Raw genomic sequence first — 17038 nt, 5'->3', positions numbered from 1 at the left:
TCACACCAAGTCATCCCCCTCCTCCTCCTTAAGCTCTCTTTACAGTGACTCTTCATGTACTTAACCATTCACCTTATTGATTATCTACTCTTATCAACTGCCATCTACACTTATTTGGCATCTCCACTTTTCCTTTTTCTCTCCTCCCAATGTTCTCCACCTGACCTTTCCGGACGTATTTGTTGAGCGGTTTGGGAGTCTATAAGACATTAGAATGAGACACATACGCACACGATGTCTTGTTTTGGGATGTGATTGGTAACAAAAGTTTCCAATCACATGCTGGAGCTGCACAGCAACATGCAAACACACACCTCCGCTCCCAGGAGCTCAGTTGGACTCCAGTTTAGTTTCTCTCTTCATCCAGCCTCAGTGCTGGGACTGTTTGAAGCAAAGAAAGCTCTGGTGTTTGATGGAGACTTACCTTCTTCCTCATATGCTCTCTGCTTCCACACAAACTTCTCTTCTTTCATCTGTTGCCTACGCTTTTTTTTTTTTTTTCCTGCCTCTCCTTTTACCTCCTTTCCTTCCCGCTCCAAAGAATGTTCTTGGGCCAGATGGAGGTGGTGGGAATGTATAGAGATGCAAGTGCACACCCGCGGGGACTCGTATACGCACACACTGACAAGTGAGCATCAGTTTCACTCTTCTACTTGAAGAATAGTGTGTGTATTTTTTAGACTGATGGAGCAAATTTGGCAGTGATTGACACTCTCCTCAAGAACATATTTGAAACTTATAAAAGACGAAACTGTGATCAATTCATTTCCTCAACTAAGGTCTGATCTCATAAAAAATATTGATTATACATTAAAAAATAGTTTCAATCAATTGTATTATTAATCTTTTTTTAATCATTTTTGCTTTCATAATTAAAAAACCCTTATCCATCATGATTTCTACAGGGAATTCTATTCAGTCCTACAAGTAAACCAAACACTAGGGGGCACCACATGTTTTACGCTTTAAATTGCCTGAAATAAGTGTCAGAGTGACGCTGTAGAAGGGTCCTGAAAGGGGTGAATGTCCGGAAGAAAAAAAAAGTATATTTAAATTGTATATCATTTAATTTCATATGTGTATTTTGCGCTTAAAGTTGTTTACATTTCATTTTGTTTTAATGCAGAAAATTACATATTTATTTATTTAAAATCACGTTAATCGTGATTTTGAATAATGTACTTGAATAAAATATCAAATTTAATAATCATGATTATTGTTTTCGCCATAATTGTGCTGCCCTTTTGCTTATGTTCTTCATCTTCAAAAAAACATTATACTGTACAAACAAATAGTGTATAAAATCATGAGATTAAGTCGACTATATTTCAATTGGAATTGTCAGGTGAAGTGAGGAGTTAAAGTTCCAGATATTAAAGTCAACATTCATAAACAATCAATAGTTTTGTCAGCTTTTGTATAAACCAAAGACAAGTAAGGGAAAAACATGCTTCAGTAAGCAGTGGATATAACTTTAGGAGCGACACACAATAATAAATTAAATCTCATATTATTTCTGCAGAATCGCACATATCGTATAGAAATCTGTGTCGGCGTGTAAATTGTTTTCTCAGAAACAAACATATCAGGTATTTTCCCGGCATTTCCTGTTGACTCTGACATTCTGGGGTCAATTTGATCTGGCCAAGATTGACATGCGGTGTTATGTGCAATTTTTCTTCCTGCAAACCCAAGCACCTGTATTACAAGAGCCGTAAACACTTGTGTCGGGGTGGATGGATTAGATTAGAAGGTTGACAATCCCAGCGGAGAGATTAGATTGCCGTTGCAGTGATGAGAGAAAGAGTGCGTGTGTGTACATAGCGGGAGGACAAACTGAATCGACGCGCACAGAAACGGAAATCAGATATGAAAGGAAGAAATGGAGGAATATTCAGACGCCGCTGAGCTTGTGTGGGCGCTGCTGTGTTACATTTGTGTGGGTGAGTCCCAGGATTTACAGCAGGTCTGACGAGTGCATGGAAATGCTGGAACAACATTAGAGTTCCTGTTTCACCTGGTGCCTCCGCCGTCCACCGAGTGTTTGTGGATGTTTCTGTGTCACAGCTCTTTGTCAATCCGCCGTTATGTAACATCAACAATCATTTCATGCGATTTATTCTCGCAGGTATCTCACTCGAGACGAGGTGGCTCAGGAGTCCCTGAACAAAGTGCAGCAGGAGGGAGGCAGCGTCCGGCTCGTCACCAAAGAAAACTTCTTCTCTAAGAGGAGGTCGGTCTCTTCACTCAATCCTCCTGCAGCAGAAAGGTACATCTTCACAGTCAATCACAAGTATTGTAGTTACTTGGAAAAACAAGTATTAAAACTAGAAGAGCACTCCGAGAGAGCAGACCTCCACCATGTCGCTAATTCCCACCTATTGTGTGATTTTCTTCCAATATTATAGTTTTACTTTTTATTTAATTTGATACTTTTTGGCTACAAGCTCTTTCTTGATCAGTCGTTTTATGTTATAGGGATTTACGATGCACTTAAAACATATTCCATATTCAACAGCACAGTATCACTATTTTTTCAAAATGTTTATTTGGTTTTTGCTTCAAAACCTTATCCTGTTTTTTATCATAGTTCTTTTAAGGTTTATATTTCAATAAATAGTATATAAAATCAAATCATTAATTTTATTTACAATTTACATGCAAATATTCAAGGAATTTGTTTCATTTTTAATTTGCAATTTCTGGCAGAAGTCATTACATCCTCTGCAGATTAAGGAATAATGAAATCCTGTAAGATCCAAGCGTTGACTGAGGACAAGAGGATACAGTTGACTCCAGAAGCTTTTAAAGTTGATGTTTGGACATGTTGGTGCTTGTTTCAAAACAAATGAAAGCAGTAAACACTTTTTCAAGTCATGTGGTATGTTAATTCTGTAACACCAGAATCAAGTACTTATTAGTAACTATTCTTGTTCCTATAGTATTTCAATACTTGCCAATACATGGTATCGTGTCCCCTGTGTTGTGATTCAAAACTCTAGTACCTCTGCTGCATTTAACAGCTATGCTAACTTGCACAGCTGTCATTTATTAATGGTCATCTTCTGGTTAACCATGTTTTAATGGAGATTTTTATCATTTCAAGCACACAACAAGCACACAACAGAAGCTGTTGGCCATCACTTGTGTGTCACCCGAAGTGACTTTTTCCGCATTTGAAATGTCATTCATCGTAAATACTCTAACTGTTCAATTGAGCCTATTAGAGTTTAACACATTTCAAATTATTTGTTGATTTAAATGGCTATAAGCAACAAAGTCCAGAGCTCACAAGAAACCATCACATAAGTTCTGTGGTGGAGGGAATATATTGATCCCTGTAGCTTTCTTCTCATAAAATATAATTAGCCATCAATGTCCGCTCATCTGGCCTCTTTTCTCTGCCTTCACTTGTCTCCACTGAGACCGAGATCAGCATGCAGGACGCCGGAACTCATTGTAGGTATAGTAAATATAGACCACAATAAAATGAGATGCAATAGCCCCATCATCACCAGAGGTAGTTGCCATGGAAACCTCCAGAAAATACCAGCAACTTGCACATGTTCATATATGTAAATGTATTGACTAGGATGTGTATGCAAGTGTGTGTATATTTGTTAAGATTTGGCTGGAGACAGACTTCAAATTTAACTTACTAACTTTTATTTCAGTTGGAGCAATAATAAATGTACTGACTGTGTTAAATCATCAAGTCAATGCTTGTATATTGGTAGAATAAATATATTTCTACTCTTAAAACCATTCAGAGCTCTCGTCCTCCTCCATGACTTTTTTTTCTGGGCAGAAAGCATGAGGGATGAACCAGGGTGGCAAACATTTGCAGGCTGTGTGTTGTTTGCTGAGCGCATGTTGGGTGATTTCTGGGGTTTGAAGAACCAGCTCTCAGAGTAGCCTCATGCTGCGACGGAGAGCTGCCAACATGCTCACCAGCTCGCTGTGTATACCAATTTCCAATCCAAAATATATTTGAAATAGAAGTATGGGGCTTCATATTTATTTGGTCTCTCATCTATTGTTTTCACGGTTCACTCGAAAGCATTTCTCTTGGAATTTCACCATTAGCAGTCTGGGCAAGGCATTAAACACGACTATTTCTGTCTCTACTCTTCATACGCTCGACAACCTGGCACAGCTTGAGTCTCTTGGTGCTTCCACTATTGGGTGTCTTCTCAACTTTGAAGCAGCAAGGTTTCATTTTTTTAAGTTGTTTTTTTCCTGTATTTCAATGATTAAATCTCTCTCTGTAGTGCAGCGTCTCTTTGGCTCTTTGTTCCTCTCCTCTGTCGCTCTGAATTGTAAACCATGAGGAAAGAGAATTGAGTCCATCTGTCCCCTCCAATGTGGCTCCAGCCCCCTACTAGGAAAACATGGCAAACACCCAAACTCTCTATCGTCTGCCAGAAGGACAGCCGAATACACACCTCTACACACACGTATATGTCAATGCCGATCAGGTCTGAGTTTACCACTTATGAAGTATCTAAAGAGTAATATGCTGGTGACGGCTTCTGACATAATATCATATTTGTGTCTTGTTTGTGTTTTGCCTCATATTTACTTCAACACGACCAAAGCAGTATTAACTACTGTGTGTCCACACTTTCAAACAAGATTTAACTTGAATTATCGACATGAAGGCAGGGTGTTCTCCCTGGTATTTGAGAGGAAGTGGATTATACAAACACGATCTTCCTCTCTCTTTGCGCTTGATGGAGACTACTGACTCCTTCAAGAAACATCTTAAGACGTTTTTATTTGTTCAGGCTTTTCCTTGATTTTCTGGAACTCCTGTTGTGTTCAGTTTTATCTTGACCTTTAAAGTATATACTTTATTGAATATTGTTTTGATTGTTAAAGCGCTTTGTGACCCTGGTCTAGAAAAGCGCTATACAAATAAAAATTACTTACTTACTTACTTATTGTAGTTTACTTTGTATTAAAGGTCCTCTGCTAAGCTTCTTTTTTGAACAATTGTTTGTATTTATTAGTAAGTAAGTAAGTAAGTAATATTTATTTATACAGCGCTTTTCGAGACCAGGGTCACAAAGCGCTTAAACAATCAAAACAATACTCAAAAAAGTACATACTTTAAAGATCAAGATAATACTGAGAACAACACAGGAGTTCGAGAAATTATCTTCAGTTCAATCAGGGGACTCAAACTTAACTCTATTTTATTCAGATTGTTAAGGAATAATTATTAATTATTAAGAATTTACATAGCTTTGCTTTTATAGTTCATTCTTGTGTTATATCCCTGGCTTCCATAAATACATATGCAGTGGTGGAGGTTGTTCACCTTGACCCAGAGACAACACAAGGGATACCACAAACACATTTGTTTTTGGTCCTCCGGGTCACCTTGACCCAGACACAACACAAGTAATACCAAAAAAACACTTTTTTGGGGCCTCTGGGTCACCTTGACCCAGAGATAACACAAGGGTCAAGTTGGAGTTAAATTAGACAGATTATCAGTGGAATGACTCAAAAATGTATACATAATATTAATCCAATTAATCAATCATGTTCAGATTATGGCCCAGTCTTCACAAAAATTGACCTCTGGTTCCGCTGACCAGTTGAGTTTGAGACCTCTGACTTCAAGTTGACAGAGATGGTGGCCTCGCTGAATACCGCTGTTAAAACAGAAAGAGCAGCAAAGATGGCAAAAACCATATAATATTGTGCTTTCCCAACATTCCCACAATCCTTTGCAAGGTCATAGAATCTACGTTTTGTTTTAAATAATAAGCATTTTAAGAATCTTTGTAGGTAATAGTTTGTTTATAAATGTTATCCAATCACAAAACCATTACGTGGTGGATACAAACTGTTAATCTTTACTTCATTTATTTATTTCATTTCTTTATTTATTGTACAATATGTATCGTTGTTTGTCTGCAAAGCCGTCCTCTGTGAAATGTTTCCTGTGTTTGCAGCTGTTTCTGTCCTTTGAGTGTTTGGTCGCTGTCTGTAGGACAAACAAGAAGGATGATCTTTAGTGAAAAAGTGAAAACTAAAGTTGTTTTATAGGGAGTTTGTCAGCACAATGGTGACTCATTGTGAAGTGTTTTGCCCCATTAATCATATGATCCTTCGTATGTTTGCAATTGTCATCATATTCAGAAGTTCATTCAATTGATAGTGATTTTAAAAGTTCTTTGGTCAACTGTTACAAGCTGTATTTTATATTCTCTGATGCACAGGTAATACCTTTTGTGTCACAATTAACTGTTCGAATCCATATCTACACACTGACTACTTTAAAACCACCATGCATGTCATTAATTCTAACTTGAAATCCATGTTATTGAAAATCCGTTTAGTTCGGCTGGTTAAAGAATAGCAACTAGGTACGGGCTGACTATCTTTCATCAGCATGTTAGCTGTAATAATAATGACACACAAGAGGAGATACAGAGCATCCATTTTCTATTCATCTTTTTTTTCTGTTGTGTGCAACATTTTCATCTGACATGTTAGCATTTTTATTTCACGCAGGCAGGATGTGGACGCCTGTACTTCAGTGGAGGCAGAGCAGAAGTCTCCTGATGCAGGTTACCTGCAGGCGGTGGACAGTAATGGTGTCCCTCTTTGCTTGACCTGCCAGCAGCTCTGCTCCAGCACCGGAGGGGCGTGGGACACCCGATTCTGCAGCTTCAGGTTCAACAACTTTTTACAGTTTTTAAAACTTAATGCTGTCTGAAGTTGAAATATTCTTTTATATACAGTTTAATGGCATTTTTATCTTTACAGTATAAAACCCTTTTCACCTTTAATTAATATCCCAAACCTCTTTTTCTTCTCTTAAGGTAAGACTCACACTGGAGTCAACAGGGTCAACATGGTTATTCAGTACACGTGAATGAAATCGTGTGTTTAATCTTCACAGTTTGAGATGTTTTCTGATGTTTTCTCTGCCCGTAGTTGCCAAGAGGAGTTCCAGCTGCGCTCCAACCAGACGTACATGCGCTCACGTGTGCTGGAAGTGGAGCAGGGCATCTGTCAGCTCTGCGGCATCCAAGCCCACGACCTCTTTCTGAAGGTCCGGAACGCTCCGCCGTCCCAGCGCAAGGAGATGCTGGAGAATACCTGGCTGGCTCAGCTGTCACTCAAACAGGTCTGAAGACGTTTTTAACCTTCGTTTTGTTTTTCTGGCAAACGATATAGGAAGACCCCGACACCAATCATTTGTGGAATCATGTACATGCTACGAGCACAAATTCCTGTTGGCGTTGGCTTCTCCTCGATCGTCTGGTTTCTCTCGCTGCTTGTAATGACTATAATAGAAAAATTGTCTGTAAATTCTCCACCGTTTGAACTGCTGGTAAACAAAATGGGTTCCATTGTTAACTGTTAAGTTTGGCGTGAAGGAAAACTGCCAGTTTTTTTTTACAGCCTACAGACAAACACAGAGTCAGACACACACGCACACACACACACACTCGGGTTGATCTGCACTCCATGGGGCCAACTCCTAGTAAATGGATTGTTGGGCCCATTGATTTTTTTTTCCCAGTGCCAGGCCCCGACCAGTAAGCCTGTTTGATTTGGTTGCCTGTTATTCTGCAAAGCTTCCCCCCCGCCCTCCCCCCTACTCCTTACACACACACACATCCGCTCACCCCCTCTTCCTCGACATCCTTACCTCCCAGTTCCGCCGCCAGCAGCATCAGTGGCGATCGATGCACGGAGCTTTAGAGGAAACAAACTCAGCCACATGATAAGACGGCACAGCAGTGGAGAATTTTTAGTTTATGGGCTCATTCTTCAGCTCAGTCTGGGGGGGTCGTGTGTGTGTGTGTGTGTGTGTGTGTGTGTGTGTGTGTGTGTGTGTGTGTGTGTGTGTGTGTGTGTGTGTGGGGGTGGGGGTGGGTGTGTGTGTGTGTGTGTCTCCAGGTACCTGTGCATGTGTGTATGGCTCTTAGAACTAGAGGGTCAGTTTTGTTCTGAGTGATGGCCTTTAGGAATATGTGTGTGTTTATATGTGTGAGGCTGGTTCTTGAAATCTGTTGGGATCAATTCAGCTCGCTGCCTTAATGTCAGCACAGTAGCACTCAAAGCTGGATAAATAGATTTTTGGCCTGATTTCTTCCCATCACCCTTTCTCGGTTTCTAATACCTTCAATCGTTTAGTGTTCTCCCGCATACTCCGGGTCTATTGCTCTGCTTTTAATCTGCCGTTTTCCCTTCTTTTATCTCCACGAGTGGAAAGTTGCAATCACATGCACAACAGCACCTGCGCAGGAGCATTTCTTCCAAGTTTGTCTTATTCCCTGCTTGTGCTTGGCTCCAATGAAGCTTCAAATATTAGTTTTTCTAAACTAACAAGCTCAACAGAATCCTGGGAATGTTTGGGAACTGATGCAATGGTTCAAACTTGTCTTTCTTAAATGACGTAACTGAGAGCAATGTAATCATTTAGTCAATAAACCCATGTTTAACACGTCGTTTGTTTAACAGTCGGGCCGTTCATTGAATTACACTAAGACGGAGCACACCTCTGCCAAGGGGCTCATATTGCAAGTCCTTACTTGAACTTAATGTCAAATCAAATTGTTATAACAATGCTGGTTAATGCTGTTCTATAAAGTCAGGTCTTCCCGTTTTTGCTGTTCATGCACATCAGTAGCAGTGCATAGAAGCCAAACAAGTGAGCAGTTAAACCTTCAAAATACAAGTGGAGGATAAAAGCACATCCAACATTCTATCTAAAGCTTTTCCTGACTATTGAAAGAACCTATTTAGTTATTTTGCTAACAGACATACTCTGCGGAGTTGTTAAAAAATGCATTTGGTAAATTGGTGTAGTGTCTATGTATACAGTGTCTGTATATTTTAAATGCAATGAAATATTTCAAATACAATAACTGGGAACTCAAATTTTGAATAATTTAAATGCAAAAATTGTGTTTCTTCAAACCTGAAGGATGAGATTAAATAGATTTATAACGTTGAATCAAAAATCTGTAAATATTAGACCATAACTTTTTCAAGTATCTATAGTTGCTGCATTTTATTGGATCTAACCAGGTGGGAATCAGAATTATATAATGTTTTAAACCCAATTTTATCAGAATATGCAGAGACTAAATTAAGGGATTAAATGAGAAGGAATGAGAAGTCTCGGTTGTTGAGAAAATAAACATAAGAGGATTCTTTTGGAATACCTCACATCTGTTGAAGGCACTGAATTAAAGACAATTAAAGACAACAAAATGTTTAAATGTGTTTATGTATTGTACTGAATGCAAAGTGCAGTGTTTAAAAAATTACAATAAGGGCAGCCAGCACCAACATGTTAGTGACCCCCTTATTTTAGATCTCTAATATTAAAGCGAAACTGGATAAATACTGATATTTGTTTCTGGCTCCCCCAGTGTTGAATTAGTGTAATTACAGCATTGTTACATTTTCAGCAACTTTGCAACAGACTGAATTTGTTAGCCAAACTACAGAAAGGTTGGTTCGGTTTTCTCTTTTATTCTTTGTGGCACCTTAAAAAACCTCTTGGCACCTTAAGCCGTTATGGAAATGAATGCAAGCGATGGCCCCGAACCACTGTTGTGAAGCAATTTGATTGTCAAAACACCATTCATTAAAAAATGTAGGAGAATTATAGAAATATATTTTTTTGTTTCATGTACTATTGTTAACATGTTAATTCATTAAAATCTGTTATTTTTGACGGATTAATGTACAATCACATAACATTCTTGGAAGAAGTAACAATGCAATTACCTGTTTGCTAATTAATAATGTTAACAGTTTCATATCTGAAACCATGGAATTTGTTATAAGATGAGAGGAAAATCTAAAGTTGTTCAATGTGCTCACCATACAGATAAAGCAGTAGTTAGCTGGCGAGTACAAAGCAATTAACATAACTAATGAGCGTGAGATCCTGGTATCTCCCGTGGTTTTCATCCACCTCCATGTCAGGGAGATTTACTACAGCTGCCCGATATGTAGGTCAACAACATTTTGGTGATTTATGTCCACCTGAGGCATCTGATGGATAATAGAAAGTTAAAGTTCACTGTCATTGATTCGCCTCTGCTGCAGCTGCACTGATCCACACAATTACGCCGGCTCGTCGTCAACACTGAGACCTTTATCAGATGCCTGTTTCTGCACTTTCATTATTTCCTGTTGTGAGTTTCTGTCACCTTTGTGCATCTCTGTCATGAATTCTCCCGCAGACTTATTTGTTTTTTATGGTCGTCGTTGTTGTTTTTTTGTTGTAAATCAGATTGCAGAAGTGGCCCTGCGGTGCACAGATCTGCGTAATATGACTGATCTGGTGTGTGTCTGTGCTGCTTCTTCACGCCGAGCTCGAGCCCAGCTAAAGACATCACATCAGCTGGGAGAATTAACTCCAGCATAGATGGATGACTCGCGAGGCCGGTGCAATCACAGCTTGTTTTGGGCAATTTGGAGAAAAACATCTGAGGTTCTGGTCATGATACCGAGACACTGACGCTTCCGTGTTTTCCCAGCTAAACGAGATGATCCGCGCTCCCGTCGAAGGCGATTTCTGGCAAGTGGACCACATCCGGCCGGTGTACAGCGGCGGAGGACAGTGCTCGCTGGACAACCTGCAGACTCTCTGCACCGTGTGCCACAAAAAAGTAGGAGCGCCAGCTTTAGCAGTTATAAGGGCTTAAAGGAGCAAAAGCAATTTATCTAACGTTCGGGTTTTTGGCTCCGGCTGGTCCTCTCTTTTATCCTTATATATCAAGACCGCTCGGTGACTCATGTGGCGGATCATACAAGGTGGCGGCAATGTGTCAAATGCATTGATCAACAGTCACACCATCCCTCATAGAGCTTTCTATTGCCAGTAATAACATCACATGATGCGGCTGAATGTCATGGTGATGTATAACGTCTGTTGCAGAAGACTTTGTATCTGACCAGCAGCGCTTTGTCTCGTAGGTGAGAACTCCTTCATGTTAAATAAAGACGGTGAAGCTTCTACTGGCTTATCTAGGAGAACAAATGTATATATCTAGATTATATCAAAGCTTTAAAGTTAAATAGTTGAATTTTTCTTGGAGACAGTGGTGACTGTCAAGTTGTAGTCATAAAGTAATAGTTCACCCAAAATTCAAATGTCACACATTTTCTCATCACCCTCACGTCGAACTAAGAGATGGGAGTAATCCGAGTTATAGACAGAAATGAATGTCCATTTTAATGTAACGACTGACGCTCGGTTTTCTTCATCTGCATCTTCGTCCAAAAAGACACTTAAATACAGCCAAATACATCCATAATGCTCGTATTTAACGTCCATCTTGTATTGAAGTCTCAACATGATTAATTATTCCGAAAAAAATAAATGTGTCTTGTTTATAGCAGAGGTTTAAATAATAACTTGTAAAGGTGGAGGAGGCTGACTTGCTGTGGCAAACCCCTTTGAAGGAAAATAAAATCCGTCCTTGTCGTAGATGTCTTCATAAGTCCAGATGTATGTGTTTTCCAGCAGGTCAGCCTAGTCACTCGCACTATATTCCTTAGTAGTCTGTAGCGTCTTAGCTTGTGTGTAAACGATGTAGTCTTTACTCTTGAATAACACTCATCATAAACTATCATCATAAAAACTGCAGCTCTTAAAAAAAAAAAACATTCCGAACACAAGTCTGCCAAGGTGCTCGTTTCATAACTTAAGAAAGCACAACTGAGCCCCAGAGGCTGAACAGCTTAGTCAGTTGTTTGCTAGAAATCAAACGATGGCTGAGTGAAAACACTTTGCAGCTAAATGTGGACAAAACTGTATCTCTGGTTATTGCTCTCGATGATAAGGTTCCATGGTTGAGTCAGTACTTGGGTGACTTAGGTCAGTCTGTCAAACTGAGCCTGAGAAACCTGGGTGTTGTATTTGATGAAGACTAGTCTCTAGTTCAACACTGTAGAAAACTGACCAGAAACTGTTTCCTTCAACTGAGAAAAATCTCTAAACTTAGGAAAATGATGTCAAAACATTATTGGAGCTTGTAATCCATGCATTTGTGTCTTCTCATTTAGACTATTGTAACAGTTTATTTTCTTGTCTAAACAAGAAGGAGCTGCAGTTAATACAAAACTCTGCTGCAAGAATTCTGACCCGCTCTAGTAGAATAACTCACATTACCCCCATCCTTAAAACTCTTCACTGGCTGCCAGTTTCTTTCAGGATCAACTTTAAAATCTGGTTCTTACTTTCAGAGCTATTCCTTCAAGAAACATCTTAAGACATTGTTATTTGTGCAGGCTTTTCCCTGAATTTCTGGGACTCCTGTGTTTGTCTTATGTGTCTTGATCTTTTAAAGTATATATTTGAACTGTGTATTGTTTTTGTTTGTTAAAGTGCTTTGTGACCCTGGTCTAGAAAGGCACTTTACAAATAACCTTTACTTACTTACAACATACAACAACCTTGCTAAAGGAACATCCAAGATTCAAGGATTATGTTAGTTAGACTAGTTTTATTGATATTGGAACCAGGGACACGTAACTTACCATTGAGAGTCCTCGCCAGTGGGCTACTGGGGAGATTAGCTTTTTAATGTGCCTGAGTTACAACCCCCAAAACATCATTTGACTGATTAGTTTTTGTTTGTATGCTGGTTTTTATGAATATAGGCATACAAGTAAATTAAGGTTCCAAACCATCCTAAATCCCGATGGAACTCCAGAACATTGCCAAAATGTAAAATATCCTTTACAAGAAAATCTTTAATATTATTCTTTTGAATACCTCCTTGTCCGAGGTAATACCTAGAGTAATCTCTTTCTTTGGCAGGAATTGGTTATTATAGTGTGACTTAATTAATTAATAATCAAGTTCAAAACTACTTAAGGAGAAGCCCTGTTGAAAGAAAATAGTTTACGATATCTAAATTTATCATTACTTTTCTGCTTCTTTATTAAACACTTTGACCTAATTAGTTTGCATTGTGCCTCATATTTAGAAGCATTTCCCATAAAATGAACTTCTTTTGTAATATTATCTAACTAGAACATGAGTGACATTTGAATGTTGTGTGAACTATCACTTTAAGTTAACAAAGATGATTATTAAAATATATATACATGTAAAATTATTTCTTCATGGACCAGGGTTTCTTTTCAATGTAACCCAAATTCTGCTCTACCTTCACAATAGCAACTGGCTTTTATTTATCTCTCTCAAAATAGCTATTTTATTTCCCATCTTTGGTTCAGCAAATGTTCCGCGACGTCGACATGTGTGAAGCGATGTCGGCTGCTGCTCTCTTAGATAAGGGGATCTTCGAGCCGTTTATGTCGCCGCTCAGACAATTTAATCTAGAAATGCTCAATATATTGATCGTACTCTTCTGCAGATTTAACCTCTTACATCATGTTCTGTTTATTTCCCTGCACAGAGGACAGCACAGCAAGCCAAAGAACGAAGCCAGTCGAGGAAGAGCTCGGCAGCCTCCAAAGTGGCGACAGACATCACCAAATTTTTCTTCAGGAAGTGAAGGTTCAACGCCGTCGGCGCTTGAATCCCGGTTGCTAATCCGTAATACTGGTAATGATTCTCCAGTGAGACATTTTTTGAACATCTGATTAGAGAAGGAAAAAAAAGAACCTAATCACGTCAGATTGTGCTGCCGGGTCGCTGTGGAATCCTAGATTTAAAAACAATGAAGCAAATGCAAATTCAGCTGGCTCTGCTCTCGTCCCCGAACCGTCACAAGTGCAGCAAGTATGATTTATGTCGGCCTCTTTTTTTTCCCCCCCGTTTGTGGCTGAAATGGAGCAGGTTGTTTGGAGACGTGCAGCTATTTTAGGGATTTGCAAACACCATAGAAAAGTAGCAGGTGAGAGATGCATCGGGGTCTCAGTGATTAAAACTGCAGCAGAAGATTCAACCGGATGTTCTTATTGTCGCCTGCAACTGGTTCGGGGGGGTGTATGCGGGGAAATAAAAACCTTCTTCTGACTCGGGTCGTATCAGTCAGTCATCACGAGCCCTGGGTTTCCATAGCCTGAAACATTGTTGGTCTCGTCCGCTCGTCTAGCTCCTCTTCAGCCGTGCTTGATGATCTGAAAAGGACTAAAGTCAGTTAAGGGGGCTATGTTTAGAGCCACCGAGAGATGGGTTACTATGGAAACAAGGCGCCAGGTTCAGCGGTGTCAGGAATATTGAATCTACTCGTGTGTTGCACAATGAGCCAGACAGACATCCAAATCTGAATCAATATCAGCCACTTCCTGCGTATGCAAGTCCGTCACACTCTCGTGCTGACGTCGCAGATGTTGTCGTGTCACGAATCACTTGTCTGTCAGCGACCACAATCTACACACTCAGCAGTTTTCTTCTTTTTTAGGGGGGGCTCTCCAGAAAGTTTTGAATGCCTCTAAACTTCCGTCTCAGTTAAAACCACAGCTTTCAACTTTCCTCGGAGCCCATGTGGGCGTGCACGTGGGTGTGTGTGTATTTCCCCCTCGGCTGCTCCAGGTCTCTACTTAATAAGACCGTTGTTCCACTCCTGTCCAAACCGACAAGCTTTGTGAGTAATGAACATCTCCCAGGCAGCCTTCCAACAACAGCAGGATCCAGTGTCAGTCCCTGTCAGCAGTCGATGACTCTGATCTGCTGTTTTATTACACCCATAAGGTGCGGGTGTGTGTGCATGCGTGAGCGTGTGGCAAATGCATGGAAAGTAACCGTTTCTCAAGTGTGTTCGGCAGACAATGGTGTGTACGTTGTAATCAGGAAGCAGCCAAATGAAGACAATCATGTTCCTCCCAAAAGACTCCTTTGGGTAAAGACTATTGGCCCGGCACTGTTTGAGCCGGACGGCCCAGAGGAAAACATTATTTCTGCAGGTGATGACAGCAATAAAAGATGGACTCACAGCCTGCAGCGGCTGCAGAGGTTTTCTCTTTCTCCTCACCCCCCCCCCCCTGTCTCTCCATACATGTAAGTCAATGTTTTTTCAGATCAAACAAGTTTCCTTCACCGCGACAAGTGGTTTCATAGCAACTGATATAGAGCGCCATCTTAAATTGACTGTGTAAATGACTCTAACCTGTGGGAAGTCTAGTGCTGCACGTATCAACTAAATACTTCTAATTATGTTAGTTTAAGATTTCCATTCATGAAGAACAATGTGTACTTACTGCAGAATTATGGAATAGTGACACATGGAAGTGTGTGTGTGTGTGTGTGTGTGTGTGTGTATCAATGATGTATAATATGATGTACAGCGGTGCCTCGTTTATTGCGAGAGTTCTTTTTGTTTAAATTAACAACAATTATTGAACAACTTTGATTTGAATATAACGACCATTTATGTTTTTCAATTGTTCAATTGAACAACATTTATCTGACGTTTATTTCCAAACTCAACATTTCAAACGAGGAGTCGTCCCTCTCAAAATTCTTCTCGGTTGTCAGCTTCCATAATGCTTTGCCACCCAGCCAACCTATCACAACTGGCAATCTCTTTTAACATGGCAACATAGCATAGACTTGAAATACAGTATTGTAGCGACCAAATAAGCAGTCCTGGAACAGAGCAATGCGTAGAAAGTGTTCACTATTCTGTTGGCACCATACTTAAGGTGGGTGCAGTAATTTGTGCCTCTCACTTACTTATTTGATCGTGGAAGTTAAACCGTCAAATGAAACGAGACCACTGACTTTAAGAAAGCCTTACAGTATATGATGGTAAACTACGTGTCGGACCTAAAGTTTAACTTAAGTCCACAGTCCTGAAACTCTTTATCTATATATTCTTTATATTTCCTCTGATTTTTTAAATGTATTTATTTATGGTGTGTTCTGTTTTTGTGTATGCATACTTGACAGTAGAAACATTTTGCTTCCATGTCTGACTTTAGTTCTGACATCTGTTATATTTCGGGACAAACGCCTAAAAAACACATGGTCAGGGATGTCAGCAAAAGACTTCTAGAGCAGCTACCAAAAATGTCTACCTAATTTTTTTTAAAGACACCAGTATATGTGTATGATAAGAGTTACAGTATTAATGGATATAATACTGTACTTAATTGTAGTAATAAGCCAACTGTCGATGGATATGTAAAAAAGGGATTGTGATTTGGGAAATCACAGCAAATTGAAATGACATTCCTTCAGACTCCATGTGTGTGTCCAGTGTTTTTCGAAAATGAAAAGTTTTTCCGAGCAAATCTGCGTTTTGAAACAGCTTAACTAGGAGCCCCAAGTTTGAGAACTTATCAGCATCGAACCAAATAACCGTCACCATCAGATAAATGTGTCGAGATCCGTTTATGTGGGTCGTCAGCCCTCGGGGTCTGTGCAGAACTCCGGGGGGGGGGTCCCCATTTAATGGAGAAGCAGATGAATGTCACTGAGACTCAATTGCCAAGGATTCCTGCTAATTATTGTCAATGTGTTGTGTCGGCTGGATCTAATAATTGGTTCAGGCTCCCGACAGGTTCCGGTTCACGACGAGGCAACTGCTGGTCCAGTCAAACCACACTTGACAGAACAGCATTCAAATCCTTCATAATTCAATCACTATTTGCATTCAGACAGGGAAGTGTTATATTTGGTGGCGTTTCCTCGCTTATTCCATCCCGACCTCACCTGCCTCCGTAATCTACTTTGGCCTTTTCAGCTGAAGGAAGCGCTTCTGCAAACCCAATCTCGTGTGACAGGTGTGATGGAGAAGAGCCAATAAAAGCCTGCACAGCTCCCTGCATGCAGCCGCTGGCTCTCCAAATCCGTGTCTGTCCCCTGCTGTGGTTTGATTCCTGGCTGCCATGCTCGCCGCTGTGATCCCTCTGTGGCTGTGACCCTCCATGCCCTTCACCGAGGACCCGGACGAGAGCTCGGCTGCTTTCCTTCAGAGAACGAGGCAAAGCGGCGTGTCCTTCTCGCCGACACGTCCCCGCCAGTCATTTCGTGGAACATCGGCCCCATTATCTTAAACGAAACAAGCTCTGCTGTGCTCGGGCTTCATTGTACCGTCACATGCCTTGCACCCCAATTGCCAGATTGAAC

The 17038-nt window shown here is 40.2% G+C and overlaps 1 protein-coding gene across 3 annotated transcripts in view; it reads left to right on the top strand.

Moving 5' to 3' along the window:
* The window catches only part of zranb3 (zinc finger, RAN-binding domain containing 3), a 78695-nt gene extending 64741 nt beyond the window's left edge, over positions 1 to 13954 (top strand). For all 3 annotated transcript variants that reach the window (XM_087791478.1, XM_087791479.1, XM_087791477.1), the window contains exons 18-22: positions 2129 to 2269; positions 6529 to 6690; positions 6955 to 7147; positions 10527 to 10658; positions 13419 to 13954. In XM_087791478.1, coding sequence (XP_087647604.1) covers positions 2129 to 2269; positions 6529 to 6690; positions 6955 to 7147; positions 10527 to 10658; positions 13419 to 13517 — 727 coding nt within the window. In that variant the 3' untranslated portion in view covers positions 13518 to 13954. The remainder of the gene's footprint in view (positions 1 to 2128; positions 2270 to 6528; positions 6691 to 6954; positions 7148 to 10526; positions 10659 to 13418) is intronic.
* Positions 13955 to 17038: the final 3084 nt, after the last annotated feature.

This window comes from Callionymus lyra, chromosome 5, assembly GCF_982586985.1.
Source record: "Callionymus lyra chromosome 5, fCalLyr1.hap1.1, whole genome shotgun sequence".
NCBI lineage: Eukaryota > Metazoa > Chordata > Actinopteri > Syngnathiformes > Callionymidae > Callionymus > Callionymus lyra.
The sequence above is the reverse complement of the archived record's forward strand: the minus strand, read 5'-3'. Positions and strand labels throughout refer to the sequence as shown.